This window comes from Embiotoca jacksoni, unplaced genomic scaffold, assembly GCF_022577435.1.
Source record: "Embiotoca jacksoni isolate LCO1_2020_lvr unplaced genomic scaffold, fEmbJac1.0.p SCAF_13, whole genome shotgun sequence".
NCBI lineage: Eukaryota > Metazoa > Chordata > Actinopteri > Embiotocidae > Embiotoca > Embiotoca jacksoni.
In genome coordinates this window covers 16,034,331-16,060,150 of record NW_027185263.1, presented here as the reverse complement: position 1 = coordinate 16,060,150, position 25,820 = coordinate 16,034,331, and the positions used below count along the sequence as shown (strand labels likewise).

The window sequence follows — 25,820 nt, the reverse complement described above, 5'->3', positions numbered from 1 at the left end:
TATTTTTAATACTGAAGCATTAGTGTGAGCACCATGTTGCTGTTGCAGCTGCTGAAAGTGGAGGTCATTTCAACTACTTTATATCCAGTTTTATGTCCAGGGACAGCAGACAAATCTGAGAGGTCGTCAGGTGATTACTGGGAGAGGAGAGAAGAAAAAACACAGTTCTAAGCTACAAATCTGTCCTCCGTTTTTGACATTTTCTCAAATCTTTGAGAATTGTAAAAGAAAAAAAAAAGTTTTTTTGGTGGAAATGTTAACAACTCACAGACATCTGAGATGTGACCCTGACGACACACTGCTTATTGTAAGACATCAGAAGTCAAAAAGGATAAACTCCTGGTTTAAACCTTAAAAACGTGTTACGTTTTAAAAGCTTTTTCAATTATCCATGATGTCAAATCTTCATATTGAAAGTAACTCGTGGCTAAAGCTGTGGAATAAATGTAGTGGAGTGAAATATTAAAATGGTAATTCCAATGAATAACACATACAAATACGATATTTCCCTCTGAAATGTTGTGGAGTGGAACTATAAAATAGCATCACATACTCAAGAACGAGCTGGACAGTAATTGATTAAACGTAGTTCATTTCTACCACTAGAATTTCCTGAGTCTGCCAAAGAGAGAGAGACAAACCTCAAAGACTGATGATAATTAGTGTAGTAAAAACAACAGAGAGCCTGGTTGTGATGCTCAGAAAACCCACACCTCGTTTTATAATATTGACCTTCTGAATGTCATATTATAAAAATGGAATATCATATGATGAAATATTATGTAAAAAAAATAAATAATGAGTATCTATGAATGATGACACCATGATAACACGTGTTATATGATTTAATAAATCCCACAAAAAGCCCATTTCATAACCTATAGGCTACGTTTTACTAATGCATGTATTCACAGATTATTTGGGTTTATTTCACACCCATAGACTGTTGTTTTTTTTTTGTTTTTTTTAAAGGTCATCCCAAGCAATGATGAGCTCCAAATGATCACGAACCTTCTGCTCTGAATAACTTCGAGTCAGTTCCTCTGCTGTAACCTCAAACACATCTTGAGTAACAACAGCCGTGGTTGTTTTTTGTTGTTGTTTTTTTTCCCCACCACCTTCATCTTCTGGAAGTTTCTGAAACCGGGGGATTATAAGAAGCTCCTCGCGGGTGAAACGTACATCCGAACAGTAAATTACGGGTTTCCTACGTCCCGATCTGGCAACCCGCGCGTCGTTCAGGGGGGAGGCGCCAAGTCCGCAGTAGTTTCTGGAAGGAACCTCATGCTGGCACCATGGACAAAGTGAGTGTCCCGCTTTTCGATTATCGCCATTATCAGACGGACGTACTGGAGCTCCATCGACGTATGTCCTCCGGGCTGCGGTGTCTCCTCGTGTCCCCGGCAGAGACTCTCCGCTCGGCGTAGTTACAGGGACATCCGCGCTGTCCGACCAGCTAGCTCGTTAGCTTAGCATCACTCCGGTAGTGTTGGCGTTGAAGCCGTTTGTCCCCAGGTTGTCCTGAGGTTTGTCCCCAGGTTTGTCCCGAGGTTTGTCCCCAGGTTGTCCTGAGGTTGTCCTGAGGGGCTCGGACACTACATTATGTAGTGAAAGTGTTGAGTTTAAACAAACAAACTCGGGTCATTCGTGCTCGCTGGCGGCTGATTTTTTTTTTTTTTTTTTTTTTAGTAACCGCACACCTCAAGGTTAGCTGACTGTTAATAACGTAGATTACTTCAATCTTCCGGAGGTTTCCTCCCTGAAAACGCTCCCGCTGTTTGTTTCCTTGCGGCTCTTCGCGGCACGTTAGTCCGCTAACACGTTTGATGCTCCCCCGGTTAGCAAATCACCGCCTCGGAGCTAACATTAGCTCTCAATGTGAGCAGTGTGATTATTTAAGGTGGCGGACTAAAAGGAAGCCACCTCCACCCGCTACACCCTTTTTTTTTAATTTATTTTATTTTTTATTTTTGTATAAACACGTTGTTTCAGAGGACCGACAGCTTAAACTGCGGCAGTCCGTCTTGTAGCACATGCTGCAGACGTATTTTTGGATCAACTTCCGCAGGCTGCGCTCAGCGGAGGATCATTCTAGATGCGCGCGGCGCCGCTGCCATGACGACAGCCGCATTTAGTCGACAACTGCCGCAACCTGCCGAACACCGCAGTTAGAAGGCGGAAGTGTTTTTAAATGACTGGTTCATTTTAAGACAATTTCTATACTTTAAAAAATAAATAAAAATAAATAAATACTGGGCCGAACTAAACATTTCTGCCAGCAAGAGTTGACCCTGAAGTATTCCCGTCATTTGGTTTGGGTTTCAGTCTACTGATTGTCAACGCTTTGCTGTACTACTATTAGTCATGACTAATTTGATTGTAAATATCAAAGTAGAGTAGACTTAATCCACACCCACGGTGTCTTCACAGATGAACAGTTTACACTCATGATCTGAAATATAATAGACCTAAAGGTCTCACTTGCATCTGGGACAATGGATCTGATAACGGATCATTCGTCCGTTCTAATGACGGCACATTAGGGATCAGAGAGTATTTCCTGATGCACCAATCACCATCTAAAGGATGCACACTTGATAGGACGCTATGTCATCAAATCTTCCAGCGTCAAAGATCTTTTGAAGTCCTATGTATGTTTACGTTTGAGACCTTTTCAGTGATGCACACCTTGAATATTAGGAGCATCCCGCCGCAGCGGGTGGAGATGATGCTCCGTCTGGTTGCAATCTCCATTAGGATGAATAATAATACAAAGAAAGACGCACACTCACTTGGCTGGTATATTTTGTTCTCTCCCGAGGAGCAAGGCGGGTCCTTGGAAAGATCAGTCCCATCAAGGAAGCATCCACGAGATCATTAAGAAATACTTAATGTACTCAAATAAAAGCTTCATCATCAACAATCAAATGCTATTGAGCTAAACGTTTATGTTCGTCTCTTGTGCACCACCTAGAACTTCCCTAAATGATACTCGCACTGTAAATTTTACTTAATAACACTAATCAAACAGCTGCACAGTATTTACTGAAAATTCTTCCTCTGCCTATCATTCACCAAAATCCCACCCTACAGCGATACAGGGGACGGGGATGTTGCTGTCTTCTATCTTTTGTGTCTTCAGATAGTTTAAACCGATCAGATTGGATTGGACTCGGTGAGTGCGGAGAGAAAGTCATGCCAGTCAAAACTTGTTCCTCGCCCAGGATAATCATTAATGTGTTATCGCATAGTCGACAAGTGAAACCAGCGGGGATGGAGAGTGTCTTTTTTTAGAACGGTGTGGTGCTTCTTTCTGCTCGGTGTGAAATCAATTGCGTTACATACTGTGAAGACACAGCGTGAACTGATCACTTGTCAAATTGTAACAGCCAAACAACAAGTGACAAGGGGTGTGCTGGAGACTTTTTTTTTTTTATTCTCTCCCGCCCTCTTGTAGCATCACCTGAATATTTTGCTTTTGTGTAACCCATGACATCTGTATGCAGCTGCAGGGAAAACTGCCTCTTAGTTTAAAATACTAAAAGGCAATCACTGTTTTGATCTGAATGAGGGACTGTTTATTATTTTAAACTGACATTTTAAAAAGTGGAGTCACCTTTTGGTTGATTCGGACCATCTTGCTGTAACGCTCGACTACTTTTTTTTGTTTTTTTCCCCTCATGAGTAGATTACACCTGTACGACTGTGAATGTGCTTTAATGCAATAGATATTTTCTTCCAGCACCAATCATGCACCCGTCTGACATGAACAGCTGAATGTTTGTGAATTCCTTTATCCAGTTCTGCCAGTAGCAGCTGTGAGAGATGTATTTTCCACAGGCAGATCTATATTAGGGCTTGTGTGGTTGTGCTTTTGTATAAGAGTGAATTTAGATCTGGAGAGCTGTTGTATTTTAAATTGGTTTGTATGTGCTTCATAGGTTTCAGCATTGAAAGACCAGGGAAACAAGGCTCTGAGTGCAGGAAATATCGACGAGGCTGTACGCTGCTACACTGAGGCATTGGCTCTGGACCCGTCAAACCATGTCCTGTTCAGTAACCGCTCAGCTGCCTACGCCAAGAAAGGCAACTATGAGAATGCTCTCCAGGATGCCTGTCAGACCATCAAGATCAAGCCCGACTGGGGCAAGGTGAGATATACTTTGTTCTGACAAGAAAAGCAGGAATTGAAACTGATAATGCAATCTAAGCACTTTCAATTTTGATCAACCAGGGCTACTCTCGCAAAGCTGCAGCGCTGGAGTTCCTTGGCCGATTGGAGGATGCGAGAACAACTTATCATGAGGGACTCCGACAAGAGTCAAATAATCAGCAGCTAAAGGAGGGCTTACAGAACATCGAGGCCCGCCTCGCAGGTAAAAACATGAATGTGTTACGTCTTTCTTCTGCAGAAAAACAGCAATTAGGATGTGAAAACTGAGTTGTTTTGTGTTCCTATGTGGGTAAAGCATTTAAAGATGGCTGCTGACAGGATCACTAAAGTAAAATGGGATTGTATGTGCTCAGGTTTTCAAAAAGGTAGGAGGCAGTCCACTTGAGTTTTGAGTGTTGTGATTCATTCAGACAATGAGTGAGTAGTACAGGTTCAGAAGAGAGAAAGCTGGTGAATTTATTACTCGACTAGTGGAGGATGTGTCCACTCTGAAGGCTCCACTAATGATCATGTTTTCTCCACCAGAGAAAACAATGATGAACCCCTTTGCCATGCCCAACTTGTATCAGAAGCTGGAGAATGACCCTCGGACTCGCGAGCTGTTGTCAGATCCGAGCTACAAAGAACTGCTGGAGCAGCTCAGGAACAAACCATCCGAGCTCGGCACGTATGTGAATTTAAACATTTTTAACTTTTTGAACTCATGAAGTTTGAAGCCATTTTCTGATATGAGAGAAAAGGATGGAATGACAAACAAAAGGATGAGTCGCAAGTAGTTACTTGGAGTAGATTTAAAATTGCATTAAAAGTCTGGGGAAGTCATGAGAAATGTAAGGTATGTGAATGTCCAATATCATTCCTGGAATTTGTCTGAAAGTAGCTAAATACTACTTCTAAAGATGGAATAAGAATCAAAAATGTGTAACAGCCATGAATACTGTGGTATTAGAGATGCACCTCTTTGCGTGACTGTCTGGCAGGAAGCTGCAGGATCCCCGAGTGATGACTACACTCTCTGTGCTGCTGGGACTAAACCTCTCTGAGATGGAGGAGGAAGAGGATCCCACTCCTCCTCCTCCCCCTAAACCCAGAGAGACCCAGCCGCCTCCTCCCAAAGAGGAAGACCTCCCTGACAACAAGAGAAAGGTAAATCATGTCATTGTATTGGTCACATCTTCTGATGAATCACCACGCTTTTAGTTTTGTTCATCCTCTGTTTCCTCTTTCTATAACAGGCCTTGAAGGAGAAAGAACTCGGGAACGCTGCATATAAAAATAAGGACTTTGAAACGGCGCTGAAACATTACGAGGAGGCAATTAAGCACGACCCGACCAACATGACTTATATATCTAATCAAGCAGGTACATATTCTCGCACACCGGAAAACTAATATCAGAATCACACATTTGAGCTGACAGACATCGACTTGATCCAGGTGGCCTATTGAGACAGAACCTTGTGATAGATTGTGGTTGTGTAACAGTTGTGATATACGAGTTCCCCGTCATTACAAATAAATCTGTAACTTGGGAAAAATGTGACATTCAAAAATGCAAATTGATGCAGACTCGCAGGGCTGCTCAGTGAATCCTTCAGAAATATTAAATGCACTGAAATACTGACATTTGAGCTCAGCTCACATGACGTACAACTCAGGCTTTTTCCTTGAAATGTTAAATGCATCCTACTTTTTGTTATCATTTCAGCTGTCTACTTCGAGAAGGGCGAGTTTGAGAAGTGCAGAGAGCTGTGTGACAAGGCCATTGATGTTGGCAGAGAGAACCGAGAAGACTACAGACAAATTGCAAAGTGAGTTCTTTAAGATCCAAGTGAATCATTTTCAAGAGATTTCAGTAATTATAGTTGTTCTGAACGTCCATGCTGGTAAGTGGAATGGAAAGCTTGCTGTTATGTGGGGCTGCTTGGGAAGATGTAAATTGCTGCTTTTATCCGAAGCATTTTACTGTTTGAAGTTTCCATTCACAGGCACCACGCAATCTTATGTTATCATGCAAAGTGCTGGCATGACCATCAGGTGCAATTTGGGCTTCAGAGTCATCCTGAGCCACAGACGCCGCCCAAAGTGACAGAAATAGTTTTGTTACAATTAAATAAAGAGCGAGAGAGAGAGGTGTTCAAACCTCGGCTCCATTTTTTTTCTCAGAGTGAATGCCTGATTGTCGGAAAGTTTTGAAAAACAGTTGGAGACAGCCTCATCTCTTTAACATCAGAGAGCTGTGAAGGATCATTCAAAGCTGTTTGACCAACAACCACTTTTGAAGAAACTGGCCACTTAGTGAGCAGTTTACAAGATAAATCAGTTATGATGGCAGACTGGAGCCATTAAGGGGCAGTGTTGCTCCATTGCTTTCCACACCTATGGCTACAAATTGCCTTTCCATTCGATTTAAAAATTTTGGGCCCAGGTGTGTTCCTGTCGTTTCCTGTTATTAGTTTCATAAATATAATCAAATCTGAGTTGACCAAACTTCCCTTTTATATAAATTAAGAGCTCTCCTACTGTAAGTTATTCTATAGTTGAGGAAACAACAATGATGCAATAACATGTTCATGATCATCTGTCTCCTCTCTGCTTACAGGGCCCTGGCTCGAATCGGCAACTCGTACTTCAAGCAGGAAAAATACAAAGAGGCAGTTCAGTATTTCAACAAGAGCTTGACGGAGCACCGCACTCCTGACGTCCTCAAGAAGTCTCAGCAGGTGCAGTGACTTCACAAATACTGGTTTCAGATAATGAATGAATCATCTAACGCTGCAATTTGGTTACACAATAATAATGCCTCATTATCAAAATTACTTCCAAAATGGATATTTAGTGTGTAGATGATTACCATAAGTTTTAAATGTGGAAAAAAAACATACTTTGTAAAACTGCATCAGACCTTCACTGACACTCTGATACCTGTTCTGCAGGCAGAGAAGATACTGAAGGAAGAGGAGAAACAAGCTTACATCAACCCTGAGTTAGCTCTGGAAGAGAAGAGCAAGGGCAACGACGCCTTCCAGAAAGGTGTGTCTGCTTGTTGGTTGAGTGTCATCTGATACTTTGTTTAAGAACTTGTCTAAAGAGGATTTCTTCTCTTCCTTCCCACAGGAGACTACCCTTTAGCCATGAAACATTACTCGGAGGCCATCAAGAGAAACCCCGATGATGCCAAACTCTTCAGTAACAGAGCTGCCTGCTACACAAAGCTGTTGGAGTTTCAGCTTGCTCTGAAGGTACATGGTGTCTTTACCAATCACCGCCACAAGTCTATTCAAACCTTAATAAAAAGCGTGCCTGTGAATTTCTTTATAGATAACAAATGACCATGCTAATCTTTTTGTATTTGTCAGGATTGTGAAGAGTGTATCAAACTGGAGCCCACCTTCAGTAAGTAGAAAATGTGTTATTAAATACAATTTAATGAGTGTATACGCTGTTTAGATTTCTGCCAAATCATTGTGACTTCACAACAAACTGAACACATCTGTCCACAGTAAAAGGCTACACGCGTAAAGGAGGTGCTTTGGAGGCCATGAAAGATTTTTCTAAAGCCATGGATGTGTACCAGAAGGCTCTCGAGCTGGACTCTTCCTCAAAGGTATCTTACACGGCACTACATTAATTAGAAAGTAGGAAGTAAAATCTGAGCAAATACTGAGCACCAAAAGGTTTAATACAAATCCAGGGGCTCTATCTCACGAGCACAGTTCATGTATCTTTGCTAGTTTCAGACTGACAGTTGTCATTTTCCTGTCCAGCACCCATGTTGTTTAAATAGCAAATGTAACTGAACTCATATGTGCACCCATGGGTGTGTTGGTCTTTAAATGGTCAGGAGCATTGTTGCAGTATCACTCCTTGAGGCAGCAGAAAAAGATTATGCAAATATTTACACTAACCTGGACATAAGCCAATAATGCTTTTTTTTTTTTTTTACTGTTATTTTTTAATATTAATATTAATTGTAACCTTATTGAGATGGTCATACGGGTCTACATTGGAGGGTGCACAACACTCTTGCACTCGGCTTGTTACACACAGTGAAGCGGAGCTAAGCACAAACATGCAAAAGAATAAAGACAATGTGAAAAATTGTTATTGTGTACATGAGTCTGTGCATGAGCAGATTAGTTTTCTCTGCAGACAAGCGAGTTTTTCCAACTACTGCTGTGGTAATAGTGAACCACGAGGTCCAAGTTCACCTGGATCTATAAGAGAAAGGAGAATGACATTCCTTTTACATGACTCAAAGTACTCCTATGAGTAATTTAGGCACTACGTACCACTCCCTTGTACCATTCACCTTACTTTGTGCCGTTAAACTATCAAAACTGCATTTGGACACACCTTAAACACACAGTATGCTTTCATTGTTACCGTAGAGCCTAAGAATTTAGAGTAAGTAACGTTTGATTGACATTTTTTTTTTTTATCCTGTGCCCTCTCCACCATCAGGAAGCCACAGAGGGCATGCAGCGCTGTATGGTCAGTCAGGCCACGAGGAATGACAGTCCTGAGGATGTGAAGAAAAGAGCCATGTCTGACCCCGAGGTGCAGCAGATTATGAGTGACCCAGCCATGCGCATGATCCTCGAGCAAATGCAGAAGGACCCTCAGGCACTCAGCGAGTAAGTTTAAAAAAAAATATATATGTATATGTATAATAATAATATATTATTTTAAAGATTAGGTTTTGGGTATTTTATGCCTTTATTTGATAGTAATAGTTGGAATAGCTCCGCTCTCTCCTCACCCCAGCTGGGTGAGGCAGACGGTCGCCCCCTGGTTCTGTTGCAGGTTCTTTCCTGTTGAGAGGTTTTCCCCTCACAGCCGCTCATGTGGGAATTTTTGAATTGTCCGGTTCTTTTGTATTATGCTGTAAAGTTCTGACTCAGACCAGGAACTTACTGCTCTGGGTATTTGTGGCCATGTATAATGCAATTTTACTACTCCGTCATCAGTTCGCCCTTGTAGCGAGTACGTTTGCCAGCTTTTGTGTCAGTGTGTGTCTCTGCATTCTCACAGTGTGGTGCACACATGCAGTGACCCTCTGAAATGTGTGAAGATGTTAACTTTTTTTTTTTTTTGTCCTGTTTGATCCTCAGCCACTTAAAGAATCCAGTTATTGCTCAGAAGATACAGAAACTCATTGATGTTGGACTGATAGCCATTCGTTGATGAGACGAGAGCCACACGTGTGAAGAAACTCCAATGAAATAGTGGAACAACATGCAGATCCCTCCAAAATAATACATCCTCTCTTTTCTTGCCTTCAAATTCAAAATTCTATTGTCCTCAGTCTCACTGAGACTTTGTGTGTACGTTATGTTTTTTTTAAAGCAGTCTCACAACTTTTGCAATGTATTGAAGAAAGCATCTTGTGTGTAATCTGGAAAATGTGCAGACTCCAGAAAACCATTTGGAAAAAAACTGGATTCATATGTACAGATGCATAAACACATCCTAAAATAAACATCAAAATGCAGTACACCCATATGCTCAGTGTTTAACGGGGATATCCACCCTGAAGCTGTTCTTGTATTCCTATCGCGTCGTGGTTTAAGCAAATGACAACAAAAACCACTCGAATAACAACAAGTTGAAGTTGTCACCATTTGTCATTGTTCTTGACCTGTGTTTCTTTTAAGGTTTGACTAAACGTGGTTTAAAGTTGAGGTGTCAAATTTGTTTTCCTCAGTGCTTCCTCTTTTGGTCATTTCCTACACCTCGGGTACAAAGCTCAATCTACCCCGTCCACCTGCAGCTCACACACAGGCTGGAAGTCTTTCAAGCCTTTTAGGAATTATTTTTGTTATTTTTCATACAAGTATCAGCTACTGTCACCTTTGTGATTGAGAGGCACGAAGTGGTGACCCGGCAAAGTGTCACAATGTAGTGATCTGGTTTTAACTTGCCAGAGGAAGGTGTGTAGATAACATTGGCTAACAAAGATTATGTCCCATGTAAAAAAAAAAAAAAAAAAAAGACCTGCTTTTGATTGCCGAATCCAAATACGTTTTAAGAATTTCTCCCATCAGCCATAGTTTGACATGGATGGTTATGTTGGCTGAACACAAAAGAGGGACGTTCCTGAAGTCACATATAGGCAGAAATGATATGCGTGTACTTTTTAGAAGTCAATTTTACATATTTCAAGTCTTCAACAAAAGCCTTATTTCTGAATAAGCAATATATATCCAGTCACTTAAAAATGACACCTGATAACTAAAATCTAAGATCAGGCTACTATAAGGGCCACCTGTTTCTGTTTGTGGGGCAAAAGTACAAATTTCATTGCCCCAATGTAATCAAAGTCTGAGCAGATGCTTTTTGGTTGGCTTCAAGATTTTAGCTCTCTAAAGCCTGAAATTAATGAACAGCGATACAAAACTTGCCTGGCTTGAACATATCAAGATAATGGGAATAATGTGATAGTTAAAGGGTGGATTTACCTTTCTGAGCTGTACTAGTTGGTTGAGTATTTGGGTATTTTCTCACTTCTTCAATGTTTGTTGACTTGTCTCATTGAGTTCTGAAGCCTCGGTGCTACCTGTCTCAACTTCTGAATGTGTATTTCACCCAGCAAATCAATTCTTGAGGTGTATTGAATCAGCCTCTTCTCATTTAAATTGTAAAAGCCTAAAATGATTGGCTTTGCACATGCTGGTGGCATTATAGTCGTCCCGCAGTGACACACGGCTCTGCTTGTTTTTTTTTGAGAGAGGAACGTGTACATGTGCTAACATCGCTATATTGACCATTTTGCCACACGTGGCTTCGGATACCTCAAACTCACCACATTGTCATAGTATTTTTGTGCTATGGTTTCCAAGAGGCACTCAAATATGTGATAAAGAAATTGTTCTGCCTTTTGTTTCCACATATCCACAGTAGAGCTATCTGTAATTCTCTATTAACGGCGATGCACAGCACAGTAGAAATAGAGGTACGGGCATTTTTACCACTCAAGTCCCATTGTAATCATAAACTACATGCAACAAGTGTGGAACTCACATAATGTAAAAGAAACTGTCCCAGGAAGTGTCATGTTCAAATGGAAATCAGTTGTACTGTGAAATATACAGTATCTGAATGTACATTAAAAGTCAGTGGTGGCTTTTTTTTTGTTTGTCCTGAGACTAATATTGTTGGTACAGACTCAGTGCAGTAGTAGACCTACGCTTCATCGTAAGGTCTTAATGTGATTTTACCACCTTACAGTGCACACACATCAATAAAAAGTACAACGGAGATATTCTCCACAAAAACACTTGTCTAAATATTAATGCTGGTTTATGTTCATGTGCTTAATTAAGCCTAAAATAACATTTTCATCATACTGTTAACTTGATATTCAGTAGTATTTATTGGTAAATGATAGTAGCTGTGCATGCGACCCACAGTTGTTGTTTACTTTCATTAGTAACATTCGTTTTGCATCACTCCTATGTATGTAAATAACTCCAACTACCTCCAGACCTCCTCTCCCTCCAGACCTCCTCTACCTCCAGACCTCCTCCCCCTCCAGACCTCCTCCCCCTCCAGACCTCCTCTCCCTCCAGACCTCCTCTACCTCCAGACCTCCTCCCCCTCCAGACCTCCTCTACCTCCAGACCTCCTCCCCCTCCAGACCTCCTCTACCTCCAGACCTCCTCCAGACCTCCTCCCCCTCCAGACCTCCTCTACCTCCAGACCTCCTCCAGACCTCCTCCCCCTCCAGACCTCCTCTCCCTCCAGACCTCCTCTCCCTCCAGACCTCCTCTACCTCCTCTCCCTCCAGACCCCCTCTACCTCCAGACCTCCTCCCCCTCCAGACCTCCTCTACCTCCAGACCTCCTCCCCCTCCAGACCTCCTCTACCTCCAGACCTCCTCCCCCTCCAGACCTCCTCTCCCTCCAGACCTCCTCTCCCTCCAGACCTCCTCTACCTCCAGACCTCCTCCCCCTCCAGACCTCCTCTACCTCCAGACCTCCTCCCCCTCCAGACCTCCTCTACCTCCAGACCTCCTCCAGACCTCCTCCCCCTCCAGACCTCCTCTACCTCCAGACCTCCTCCAGACCTCCTCCCCCTCCAGACCTCCTCTCCCTCCAGACCTCCTCTCCCTCCAGACCTCCTCTACCTCCTCTCCCTCCAGACCTCCTCTACCTCCAGACCTCCTCTACCTCCAGACCTCCTCCCCCTCCAGACCTCCTCTACCTCCAGACCTCCTCCCCCTCCAGACCTCCTCTACCTCCAGACCTCCTCCAGACCTCCTCCCCCTCCAGACCTCCTCTACCTCCAGACCTCCTCCAGACCTCCTCCCCCTCCAGACCTCCTCTCCCTCCAGACCTCCTCTCCCTCCAGACCTCCTCTACCTCCTCTCCCTCCAGACCTCCTCTACCTCCAGACCTCCTCCCCCTCCAGACCTCCTCTACCTCCAGACCTCCTCTCCCCCTCCAGACCTCCTCTACCTCCAGACCTCCTCTCCCCCTCCAGACCTCCTCTCCCTCCAGACCTCCTCGCGCCGCTAGGCCCCGCCCACACCGACAGATCACGTGACCGACCGTCGCCCAGGTTGTTGTCGGAAAGCATCCTGGTGTTAGCACGAAAATATGAAGTGAAATGTAAATGTTTTCATCATGGACGAATCTTTTTCTTGGTTCTAGCGGAGACTGGGAGGACATGGAAGTACCCAGAGCGGCCTGTTCCAACACGGTCCGGTAGCTGGTGCCCGAGGAGGCCGGCTAACAGAGCTAACAGCGGTTAGCTAGCTAGCTGCTAACGCTCCTTCACAGTTTACTACCAACCTCACCAGCTAGCCAGACAACATGTCTCCTTCTTATCATAACTATTATGATAACTTACTGGCGTTGTAGCTGTTTACATGCACACTAACAACGCGTCATTTTGGATCAGGCTTTCTTTTACGTTAAAGTAAGAACAACGTTTTACGTAGTAACGTCAGACAACTTATGAATAAATGACAACTGTTAAGCAGCTAATGCTAACGTTAGCCACCGACATAAGACAGAGTTATTATTATTGTTTTTTTATTTTTTTTTTATTTCCGGTGTGATTTAATGAGATAAATCAAGATAAATAAAAGCACCAGGATGTCAAAGACTCGAGGATCGACGTCAGATCAACACCTCGATATTCACTGTTTAATTCACGAAGCAGCGACGAGCGTTGTTTTTATTTTTAAATTGCTGAAAGTGTAGTTTTTTTTTTAAAAATTTATTATTATTATTTTTGTTTTGGGATCATCTTGTGGAGAGTAGAAACCGTTTGACCTCCCCGGTTCGTTGTAAACAGCCCGCGGAGGCCGGAGTCTACTTTTGTTGAAGTTATGTCTGGGGACGACAGCAGCGATGAGTCGGACGGACAGAGCCGTGAAAAGGCCTGCACCGTGAAGCATCACATCACCAACGGTGAGTCCGGCAGCGTTTTACACCACTTTACTGGACAGGTAAATATATGACGGTCACCTCCTATGTTTGATGAGGTGTAATTAAACATACCACGAAATTAAAACCACATGCAAAGTAGTATTCTCAATAATCATGATTTAAACTGAGTTTTAATGACGTCTTGGACTCATTATATTTGATGAATGGTTTTCAGGATGAATTGATCTCATTTAGTCTGTCTGTCTGTCTGAGCACAGACAAACCTCAGTGTTAACAGTGGATCGGTGAATAACTTTCATTAAGGGATGTTGTGCTTCAAATCCCTAAAACCAAATGGATTAGAACTTTATTGTTGTTGGATTTGTGAATGTAATAGTCTGGACATGTTTTTTTTTTTCTTTTATTATTATTTGGCATTTGACATTTATTTTTCAGATTAAAACAAAAATAATTTGTATTCTCAGCAACTTATCATAACCAAGTTAAAGTGCATATTTGCCTTTTTGCTGTTGGAGTAATCTTTTGTGTGATTGTAGTTCTACTTTAATTGTTGTTAATTAATTTGGATCACTTCGTGTACATAGCAAGTCTGGACAGGTGGACAAAGACCTGTTGTTGACTCATAATTAATTCATAGACGCTGCATGTATCATAGAATTGCATTTCTATTGTCAGTTTCCAAATAAAGTGATATCATCACATAATGCTGAGTATCCTCCCTCCATTAGTGAAGAATTTCAGGTTAGTTGCAGATCTTTGCATACCACAATCAGTGGTGTCACTGCATGTTTTTCCTCAGTGGCCACAGGAGAAATAAATGACTATACTTACTATGTCGGCGAATGGGTTTTAGATATCTACTCAAGTGCAACAGAACTGCAGCAGGCAGCATGTGTCAGCCAGTCGCTGCCAAATAATGAATCTCCCAAATATTTACGAAATAATTTAAGATATGTTTATATTGGCAGCATGTCTTTTCACCTTTGCTGTACTTGTAAATAAGACCCACAAGTATTATTATTATTACTTTTGACACCACGTGTTTTCATTTTATACATTTGACCTAAAAGGTAGACATAAGACACGATTCCAATGCATTTATGAATGTATGTCTACCTGTACTTTTGAACCCCAAAATGTGTTTTCAGTGTATATAAATTGAGCTTTGTATATCCTTGTGTTTTTCTTTCTCTCAACCACTAGCTAACCTCACGGGTCACACTGAAAGGGTCGGCATGGAGAACTTTGAGCTGCTCAAAGTTTTGGGCACTGGAGGTAAGCGTCGACATGATGCACGACATATATAAAATACAGATTAAGTTGTTTTCAAATCTTGAGACAAAAATTTGAGTAAGATGTGAGTGTGGCATTATCAATCGAACACCGTTGATTTTCCTGCCTCGGTGAAATATCTTGAGGGCAAAATGTTTTTAATTTATATTCATCGCCTGTAAGTTGAAGTGCCCCGGAGGGTGCCGAGGTAAAATATTTCTTGTCATTCATATCCCCATTTGGGAGTTGCACAACATCATGACAGCATGACAAGTGTCTGAGTGTTTAGTAGGTGGACCATATGCTGCAAATATTTGTGTTGTTATTAGATCTCATCTATATTGAAAACCTCTGGGAGATCTTCGAGTCTTTTTCCATTAACCAAACAACACCTGATTAAATTTGGTCTTCAGGAACGCTTTTGCATATGTTTATCTGACTTCCAGAGATTTTAATTATTTTATGCACCGGTTCACCCTGTACACATGTTTTGAAGTGGCCCCACAGCTAATTAAAGCTCAATCTGATGGTGTTTATTTGTTTGCTTTACTCATTTCCTTCCAACTAGCAGCAATTTGAATGAGTGAAGTAAATATTTCTTTGTCTTTGTCCAGCTTATGGAAAAGTGTTTTTGGTCAGGAAGAACAGCGGTCATGATTTGGGTCAGCTGTATGCTATGAAGGTAAGATTCTTTATGTCAAGGTTAAATTACTGTGATAACAAAACAGTATCATAGTTGACTATTTAAATGATTGGGCTATGATTTATAATCCTTGCACAACACATAATTGGAGCATCACTCTAAATGATATTATGCAAAGTGAAGGTTGACTGAGCTGCCGTTCACTGAAAGTTTACAGAACGAATATAGAAAAAAATATATTTGTTTGGCCTTTAAAATGAATTGTGATTAGGATGTCTAGAGCTTAAGAGTTAAGATATTGATGGAAAATCCCAGCGAGTCAAAACTGAAGTGATGTTTATTTTGATCTCTGCCCTAGGTGTTAAAGAAAGCAGCTATTGTCCAGAAGGCAAAGACAACAGAACATACTCGCACTGAGAGGCAGGTGCTGGAGCACATCCGCCAGTCTCCCTTCCTGGTCACGCTGCACTACGCCTTTCAGACTCAGAGTAAACTACATCTCATATTGGGTGAGTGTCGGGGACATGACAACTGAACATGCAGGACTCTCTTGTCTCTTCAGTCTTCAAGCACTGAGAGGATGGTTTCTTTATCAATCTGTTTTATACTGCATGTTTTTTTTTTTTGCTGATATTTGTGCATTCTGTGTGTGTAATTCTTGCATTATGTCTATTCAAGCTTCCCGTGTGTTTTGTGTGTGTGATTACAGATTATGTGAGCGGCGGGGAGATGTTCACTCATTTGTACCAGCGGGATCACTTTTCTGAGGAAGCGGTTCGGATTTATATCGGCGAAATAATTCTGGCTCTGGAGCACCTGCACAAGGTGAGTGTTGTTCTCTCCGGCTCTACAATTTAAGGCGAAATCTATAAATTCTTCAATGCCAGGGGACTGAAGAAGGACAAAAATCAACTTACAGACACACTGCTCTTACATATCACATGCTCCACTGGAGTTGTGTTTCTTACCACATGACAATTGTCGGCCCAATATTTGGTTTAGCTTTAGTTTGGTCACCACCAACTTCTGATTAAGTAAATCAGCCTTTCATATGCAAAATTCTTAACACTATTCACCAGATAGTCGTTAACTTTGCCATTTAGAGCTGGGCAGGATGTCCCCTCTTACGTGATTGTGCAGTCTAGAGGTTTTTAATTTTTAGCATCAGTCTCTTTCAAAGTTATGACCTTCACTTGTTTTACTAGATTCATAGTGCAGCATTTACATACATTTTTGTGACATAAGTTTGTAGAATTTTTGCAGCTTGTGATAAAACTGTTGTTGCCAAAAATGGTCAAAATTGGCTGAAAAACAAAATGTTGACTATAAATCAGAACTCTCCAATACTCTCATTTCTTGACATTGTTGCAATGAGGGGTTGTGCTTCAGCTTGTGCTGTTGTTGGACAGGTGTTTACTCTGTCGTGTTTGGGGATTATAATTTGAGAGGATTAGAACACCTGAATGAGAGTGGAAAATGTTCTGCCTCTTGAAAATAACAAGGAGATAATTGACCAGTTCCTTCTAACAAAAGACTGCACTTAACATGGACGTAACTGCTAACTTTTCATTGTGTTGTTGTACAGCTTGGGATTGTGTATCGAGACATTAAACTGGAAAACATTCTTCTGGACAATGAAGGCCACGTGGTGTTGACAGATTTTGGGCTCAGCAAAGAGTTTCTGGAAAAAGAGGTATGGAAACACATTACTTCAAATTGAAACATAAGAATGTGTGAGCATGTGGACAGTAATGATACGGGGAATGTTTATCTCAAACAGAACAATATTTTGTTGCTGTATTTGTCTATAATTTAATAATTTAGGTTACATGTCTTTCTCATTACAGAAGGAAAGAACATACTCTTTCTGTGGCACCATTGAGTACATGGCTCCTGAAATCATCAGGGGGAAGACTGGGCATGGCAAGGTGAATATGGGACAGTAAGGCAGCAAACACCGGCTTTGGTGTCCAAATACTGTTGAACAGTCACACATCAGATATAAAGTAATGTTTAAATTATAGTTTATATTCAGATGTTTCAGGATGGCAGGGAGATCCAATGTGGCTTTAACATTGAGCTCACAGTTAGAGACTGCAGGCGCTATGAGTCTCATGTTTGGGATGGCAGTCAGTATTATAACAGACAAGCCAGGTTTCACTAAATATATACACAGTGGGTGACTTCTCATGTTTGTTTTTCTCTCTCTATGTTTTCTCTGCTTCAGTCGGTAGATTGGTGGAGCCTTGGGATCCTGATGTTTGAGCTGCTGACGGGAGCGTCTCCTTTTACCCTAGAGGGAGAGAGGAACTCTCAGAGCGAGGTGTCAAAGTGAGTGACTCCATAAATTCAGATCTTTAATCAACCTGCCACAGTCTGAAGCCATCAAAATGATCTCGGATGCCTCAGATTACCTTTTATTCATCAATTGATCTGGAACAAAATGAAAATGTATATTTGTACAATCCATTTCTTCAAGCCTGTGTTGGATTTTAATGGACAGTATATTATGTTAACATATCTTCACCTCCGCCCCGCAGACGTATTCTGCGCTGTGATCCACCCTTCCCCTCCATGATCGCACCCACTGCTCAGGACCTGCTGAAGAAGTTGTTGGTGAAAGATCCACACAAGAGGCTGGGCTCCGGACCACGAGGGGCTGAAGACATCAAAGCACATTCTTTCTTCAAGGTACCTCAACTGCCAGTTACTCAAATGTCTCTCCTACCCCGTCACCTTCGTTCATTCATCTATAACTCCTCCAATCTGCTCTCGGTCTCCTCACAGGGACTGAACTGGGCTGACTTGGCACAGAAGAAGGTGTCGAGCCCATTCAAGCCAGAGCTGAAGAGCGAACTCGATGTGGGGAACTTTGCTGAGGAATTCACTGGGATGGATCCCGTCTACTCTCCGGCGAGCACGCCCCCAAGCACAGACCGCCTGTTCCAGGTCAGTCCTCGCCGTCTCACCTCGACCCGAACAAACGTTGAGTTTCCTAAAAACATGACATGTAACAACCATCTGAAAATGTGATTTCAGGAAGTGAATTACCTCTTCATTACATCCAACACCTCTCCTTTGTTTTAGGGCTACTCCTTCGTTGCTCCCTCCATCCTGTTCAATAAGAACGCGGTGATGGGAGACTTTGTCGAATCCCAGATTGGTGCTGACCGACCAGCTTCTGCTTCTGTCCAACGCAGTGCAATGTTAGAGGTACGGATCAGGGCTGAGACCCATCTTTTGGTTAAGATTTGAAATGATTTATATAAAGGTGGTTGTTGTTGTTTTATAGTAGAGAGGCAGTCTTTTGATTTCAACATTGTTTGTTAACGGACAGGAAGAAAGAAAGTAAGCAAGAGAATCTCGATTATTCATCAAAGCTGCCTTATTTTGAAAAGAGCTCTGCAATATTCATGAAACTTTATTCTAATCTCATGTGAGGGAGGATCAAAAAGAGACTGAGACTGAGACTCCCCCCTGCTCCATGCACATCCCTGTGCTGCACTACATTCACATAAACAGGCGTGAAACTTTTAGATGCTTGTGCAGCATTTTAGCATCTTTTTAGAAATGAAAACTCTTATGTCAATTTGTTCAGATAATATTCATCACCTGTGTGTAAAAGAAAGTAAGGCTGGACCTATACTATTGCTTTTAGCTGGCCTTTTACAATAATACAGAATACAGGGATTATTAGATGTGTGTATGCAGTGTGAACCCTGTCACTGTTACATGATGTGTTGCTACTCGTACAATAAAGTTAAAGACACTTTTTAACATAAGTTGAGCTAATTATTTCGTTGTTTCATAGTTAAATCTTTAAGAATGCCTAATGTGCTTTAAGTGATTTTACATTTTGTATGTATCATTTTAAAGCCCACTGATCCACCTGGTGTTTACTGAATGCTAACTAAGCTTCCAGGACAGTGCGCCACGTACACTCTGTGCTTGACTGGAATTTCCCTCCCTCTTCTGTTGGTTTTCTTGTCCCTGTTCGTTGAGGTCAACTTAACTTATTTTTTCATTCTTATTAGTGCACAGAGTTTGCTAACATCATTTAAGACCCAACATAGTTCCTCCTATTAATACTTTATTGGAGGTTTGATATGCCAGAATGATTAAAAAAATATCAGTCTGGGTGGGCAGGTAGTCATTGTAGCTGTTTAGATCAGGGGTCTTCAACGTTTTTCAGGCCAAGGACCCCCAAACTGATAGAGAGATGGAGCAGGGACCCCCTACATTATATATTGTATAAAATTGTCTTTTATATTAAACTGGAGGAGTGCAGGAGGCTTGGAGGGACAGGTCCAGGCCCGTCTTGAGAGAGCTCCTGTGTGTCGATGAATGTCTGCATTTCTGACTGAAAGATAACATCTTCTGCCTCCGTTTATCCATTCACTACAATATGTTGGATTTATGTTAATGTGTATTTAAATTTGTGGAATTTATTTTTATTTTTTTTCAATGAAAAATTGTCTAATCAACCAAAAATGTCACGGACCCCCTGCAGTATCTCCGGCGGACCCCCTCGGGGTCGCGGACCCCCTGTTGAAGACCTCTGGTTTAGATAAATGCAACGGAGGAAAAAGTACAACATTTACCCTTTAAATATAGCGATGTAAAAGTATAAAGTTGCATACCTTGGAAATACTTTTTAAATACAATTATCTCAAAATCTTCAGTGTAGCACTCGAGTAAATGTGTAGAGTTACGACTGTGAAGGACGTAAATACAGACTTTTTAGGTTGTGCCACAACAACGCGCCGCTGACAGCTCAATACTCACGCTGTTCCTTCTGTGTCCAGGAATCCCAGTTTTTTCAGCACTACGAGCTCTGTCTTCACGGGCCACCGTTGGGTGAGGGAAGCTTCTCTGTGTGCAGGAAATGCAGACACAAGCAAAGTGGACACGAGTACGCCGTCAAGATCGTCAGCCGCAGGTGAGCGCAGATGTGAACAGCTGCGTGTCTGTGTGCTTGACTGCTTTATTGTGTCACTGTACCATGTGATGTATGTCTGTAGGTCACAGAATGGGCCTGTTAACATGGTTTCCTTTGACTGTGTTAGAATGGAGGCGAACACTCAGAGGGAGATCGCGGCCTTGAGGCAGTGTGAGGCTCATCCCAACATTGTCAAGCTGCAGGACATGTACACTGATCAGGTACAATGGAGGGAACACTGGATCCACATAGGATGACAGTTACTGGCATAACATTAACACGACAAGTAGTAAATGTACGGTACCTGTGCTAGATATGAAGCTCGGTGCTACAACGCATCTTTGTATGTCTCTGCCAGTACCACACGTATTTAGTGATGGAGCTTCTGCGAGGTGGAGAGCTGCTGGAGAGGATCAAGAGGAAGAAACTGTTCGGCGAAGCGGAGGCCAGTCAGCTGCTGCAGAGCCTGGTGTCAGCTGTCAGCTTCATGCACGAGGCTGGAGTCGTGCACAGAGATCTCAAACCAGAGGTGGGCTGTGATTTCATGACTGTAGACAGAATCTCTCGTGTAAACAAACAAAAACAAAGAAAAGAGAAGGAAAAAAAGTTGGGACTTGTGGTGCGTTCATGAGAAACTGGGAAGTGGGAAAGTTCAGAGAAGGAAAATCGGCCTAGGTTGATAACTATGTTAGATATTAAAAATGGCAGTACATCAAAATGTGTAGAAATTGGTACAAATAATATTGAGCTCCTGAGCTGCATTTTGTCCCCGTGTTGGTTAATATGCATGATGATGATGATGATGATGATGATGATTGTTGCAGCACATTTACTGAGGACGGTGATGTTGCCTGTTTATGAACGCTCTCAACTAGGAGGTGGGGTGTTCCCAAATGAGAATTTTCCCAATTTCCAGCTGCCTAAAAGCCCAACCTAACACTGGACCGTACACTCTCTTATATATAGGATTATTGTTTTATAAAAATCTCAAGTCTAATTTTATTTTTGCACCACTGGGCTGAAATACAGCGACTGGTTATTATAAACCAGGCTAATATGTGAGGATTGTGTTTTCACATGATGTAATCAAGATAATCAGTGGACACCAATGCTTAATGTCTCTGCTGCGGCACTGTTCAAATACAGGCTGCAGATTTATCACATAATATCCAGCCGACTTTAGAGGGATGTGGGATTTCATTAACTGGAGGCGAAGTCTTTTATAATGTATGTAGCAGCTGTGAATGACAGATAAGAATCCCTCATTAGATGTTTGATGCTTGTACTAACTGCATGAAGTTTGATTTCTATTGCAGATCGAAATGCATTTACTGGTCCGAGATTGTTTGATTAAAACTGTTTATCTAGATTATTCAAAACTCCTGCACATTCCTTTTTAAGTATTTATTGTGTGTCGGTTGGCAGAATAAATAAATAATGAATCATGGTCAGAAGTGGAAACATCTCTTGTGCATCTAATCTGATTTTCCCAAACTAATTTCGCCTTATTTAAATAACGCTGCCATCTGTTTGCCCTCCGCTTCCACCTTTGCACAACATGTGCTGCACTGGGAAAGTGTGTAACATACGGCAAAGCACCCACCAAGGTCTGCAAAATGTCAACTCGGAGTAGATGTAGTATTTACGAACAGTATTAAGTATCCTTTGCTCTGTCTTTAAAATTGAGCCCTGATCGTGCAAAGTGAAGAAAAATAAAGCGTCCCACGGTGGTGTGTGTTTGTTTGTCTTGCAGAACGTGCTGTTTGCTGATGAGGGGGAGGACTCGGTGCTCAAAGTCATAGATTTTGGATTTGCCCGCCTCTGCCCGGCAGGCAGCGCCCCCCTGCAGACTCCCTGCTTCACACTGCAGTACGCTGCACCAGAGCTGTTCGAGAGCGCCGGCTACGACAAAGCCTGCGACCTCTGGAGTCTCGGGGTCATCCTGGTAACGAAGCACAACACGCCGATTCTGTCACGTCAGGCTAACCGGAGCACTAATGACTGTGCGTGTGTCTCCGTCAGTACACCATGCTGTCCGGCCAAGTGCCGTTCCAGAGTGAGCAGCGCGGGATGACCTCGTCGTACGCTGCTGACATCATGCAGAAGATTAAAGAGGGAGATTTCTCATTGGACGGGGAGGCCTGGAAGAGCGTATCAGAGGACGCCAAAGAGCTTGTTAAAGGTATGAGGTTATGGAGTTGCCATCAGAGAAATGTGTCTCCTTGTGCCCTCATATTTTGCTTGTTGCTCCTCCCTGCCTGTTTTTGAAAGTGTCTCCGTGATCTAAGGCCTCCTGACTGTGGATCCAGAGATGCGTCTCAAGCTCTCTGATCTGAAGGAGAACAGCTGGCTGCAGGGCGGAGCCTCCATTTCCACCACTCCTTTGTGCACTCCAGATGTGCTCGAGTCCAGTGGGCCCACTGTCCGCACCTATGTCAATGCCACCTACAAGGTAAGAGCTGCGTGTACCAGATTTCTCCAAGCTCTTGGACCAGATGTAAAATGGATGTGCTTTGGGTAGTTCATCATCATCCTTCCTCACCAGGCTTTCAACCGCGGGAAGAGAGAGGGCTTCTTTCTGAAAAGTGTCGACAACGCTCCGCTGGCAAAACGGCGAAAGCTAAAGATGACCAGCACAGGCGTAGAGACCCGATGGAGTTCCTCCTCTTCCTCCTCCTCCTCTTCCACGTCCTCCTCCGCCTCCGCGTCAGCATCCAAAGACCAGCCAAAGCAAAGTGTGACCCCAAAGCAGAGCTAGCCTGAACAGCTGGGAGGGAGAGCAGCACGGAAAGGAAGCGGTATGTCCTCCAGTGGTCAGTCCCAAAAATTATACTGACAAATTAGAACACTGGTTTAGTTTAATATTAAGTTTCTAAAACAGAACTGAATTCCACGTTTATCGTCTTCATTCCTCCACAAACCAAACGTGTGTTTTCCTGCAGTGGATCGAAGAGAAGATTGAGAAAATTCTCCTCAGTATTCCCTCACCATAAATTGGTGACATCACACACTAAAAGTTATTTAAAAGACATTTACCTATTTTCACTGTAGGTAAGAAACCGTGCCTGGTCGTAAAGGGGGAAAAAAAGGGAACAAGGAGCCATAAATGAGCAGAAGCCATATATCCAGCGGAAGTGAATCTGCCAATTCAGCCGATGTGAAGACACAAATTTGCACGTAGCAAATGAACGGTCCTTCCAGTAATTTGTGGGATTAATCTTTTGAGTCTTGTTATTTTGAACTTTGCCACACATAGTAAGGAGTCCAGCCACAAGTGCTGTGCCACATTGAGGCACTCTGCTCTGTTCAGATAGCAGTTTAGTCTGATTAAAAACAGCTGTTTGCACTATTTGCAAAGAATGTAAATGATCAAGTGGTTTAAAAAAATAAATAAATAAATAAATAAATTGCTGGAAGGACTAAGCACAGAAGGAAAATTCTTGTGACCTGTGTAATATAACTTGAGATTTCAGAGAATGTTGGACATCTTCTCTGTTGGGTGCAGTTTTAACATCTTCAGTCCAGAGGGCGCTGCAGCTCTAGCACACCACCGACTACATGGATCCCACTGAACACTGTGGAGCCCGTCTTGGATCATTTGGCTCTGAGGAATTGTTTTGATGAACAGAGTCTGACATGAAGTGGTCGCAGTGGAACGTGTCTACCGGTAGCGCCTGGAAACAAACACCAAGATGAAGAAGCAGCCGTGAAACAGAGCTCCATTTTCTCTTCATACTTGCTGTATATTACTCGCATTGTTGTGCCGGTCTCAAAAGCATGGTAATCTGTTGTGATGATGGACTGTAAGAACTTTTCTTTTCTATATTTTGATATCTGACTCACTTCGAAAATGTCACTCGGATAGTTTTTTTTACGCTGCCACCTCGACGGCTTTGGTGACTTTTGAGCGCACATTTCCAGGAGTTTGTGAATTTTTAAAGGGTGTTAAAGTTTTGTGTTATGCCTCAGACCAGCGCCACATGCGGCTCCCACAAACACAATCAGATTTTGATGCAGTGAAATATTGTCGCCTGATGATCAAGCTTAGCTTGTTGGCATTTAACAAAAGTGATTTTTAAAAAGCTTTTTCGGCTTTCAAATTCAAATTCTGTTACAGGATGAGACACTTAATCGTGACTTCTTTGAGAGCATCCTGTGAGAGCTTTGTACATACTCATCATGATCTAGAGCAAAAAAAAAAAAGGTTGTTATGATTTCAGATTTGACAGCTGTTTTGATGGTATATTAGTCTCCTGATGTAACAATTTTTTTTGTGACTTTTTCTTTTTACATGTTGCACAGTCAGTTGATCAATTAAACACATTTCAGCTTTAAAAGGTGCTTTCACTGATATTTATTACATGTAATTGATTTTAATGCAGTGGTAATGGGATTGTCAAAATTTGGCTCTTGTGCACCAGCCCTTTATGTGTGTGTGTGTGTGTGTGTGTGTGTGCGTGTGTGCGTGTGTGTGTGCGTCTCTGTGTGTCTGAGTGATTGGTTGGACTAATATTTTTACACCTAATGAAGCATTATTGGAATGTTACTGTATTATTTCCCTGTTGTTGTTGTTGTTGTTGTTTGCTGCCATCGTCTGTTTAAAGGTGACTGGTTGTGTTTGATATTTTTACTTATGAAACTGCTTTCATTGGTGTTGATATTTTTTGTTGTTGTCGTACATGATATTTTTCACTTCTCTCTTTTCTTTTTTTTTTTGCATTATTTTACTGATATGCACTGTCACTGATGTCGTACCTGGGAATTGTTTCTTTTTCTTTTTTTCTTTTGTTTTTGCACCAGTAGTTTTTTTTTTTCTTTGATTGGTGAAAAATAAACACTGCTTTTAAATAAGATGTGTGTTTGTCGTTTTATTTTGAGTTGTGAAATTGTTCTCTAATACTCAGAAGGTCGAGGTAACCTGAGATCCACACTGATGACCACACTGTGCTGACACAATGAATTATACAGGAAGTCTGAAAACCCTTCTGTGTGACACAGGCCACTTTAGAAAATCCTCATTAAAAATTCACTGAAGCTTTAAAGGGCCAATTTGTGAGGTGTTTAATTTAAAACCTCCAAAAATGGTCAAAACCTCTCCACCGTATCCTCTGTGTAGAAATAACAATGTGCTGCTTTGTCAGAGCTGTCTATGTGTGTCCAGAGATATCTTTTGAATTTAGCATGCTAACCAGCTAGCGCCACCCCGGCCTTCTGGTAATACCACTTTGTACCACAAGATGGTACGTTGAGTCACTGGAGCATCCAGTCTGCTCTATGTCCTGTATAAGAAGAAGTCGTGCATTTTAACTTCCTGAACTTCAAACACAACCAGTGGCTGAAACTTTCGGCAAAACAGAAGCAGAACAAAAGTTAACAACCGCTGCTGGAGAGACAG

General features: G+C 42.1%; 2 protein-coding genes across 3 annotated transcripts; both read left to right on the top strand.

Annotated features, from left to right (window-relative positions):
* Window positions 1-1,208: 1,208 nt before the first annotated feature.
* stip1 (stress-induced phosphoprotein 1) lies at window positions 1,209-10,342 on the top strand. The gene is made up of 14 exons (XM_069146914.1): window positions 1,209-1,304; window positions 3,942-4,151; window positions 4,235-4,376; window positions 4,700-4,841; window positions 5,155-5,320; window positions 5,410-5,536; window positions 5,882-5,984; window positions 6,776-6,896; window positions 7,110-7,206; window positions 7,291-7,415; window positions 7,533-7,569; window positions 7,677-7,780; window positions 8,638-8,810; window positions 9,288-10,342. Exons 1-14 carry the CDS (start codon window positions 1,296-1,298, stop codon window positions 9,358-9,360), a joined length of 1,629 nt encoding a protein of 542 aa, XP_069003015.1. The 5' UTR covers window positions 1,209-1,295; the 3' UTR covers window positions 9,361-10,342.
* A 2,367-nt stretch (window positions 10,343-12,709) lies between these two features.
* Window positions 12,710-25,270, top strand: rps6ka4 (ribosomal protein S6 kinase, polypeptide 4). Of its 2 annotated transcripts, XM_069146912.1 has the most exons (19): window positions 12,710-13,095; window positions 13,477-13,592; window positions 14,775-14,846; window positions 15,458-15,525; window positions 15,845-15,995; window positions 16,196-16,311; window positions 17,072-17,179; window positions 17,334-17,414; window positions 17,714-17,817; window positions 18,027-18,177; window positions 18,274-18,435; window positions 18,574-18,699; window positions 20,292-20,425; window positions 20,553-20,646; window positions 20,784-20,954; window positions 22,179-22,370; window positions 22,448-22,607; window positions 22,714-22,877; window positions 22,971-25,270. In XM_069146912.1, the coding sequence occupies exons 1-19, from the start codon at window positions 13,046-13,048 to the stop codon at window positions 23,181-23,183; spliced, it is 2,433 nt and encodes an 810-aa protein (XP_069003013.1). In that variant the 5' UTR covers window positions 12,710-13,045; the 3' UTR covers window positions 23,184-25,270. The 2 variants fall into 2 exon arrangements, with proteins under 2 accessions (XP_069003013.1, XP_069003014.1); XM_069146913.1 differs by having other exon boundaries at window positions 12,710-13,592.
* Window positions 25,271-25,820: the final 550 nt, after the last annotated feature.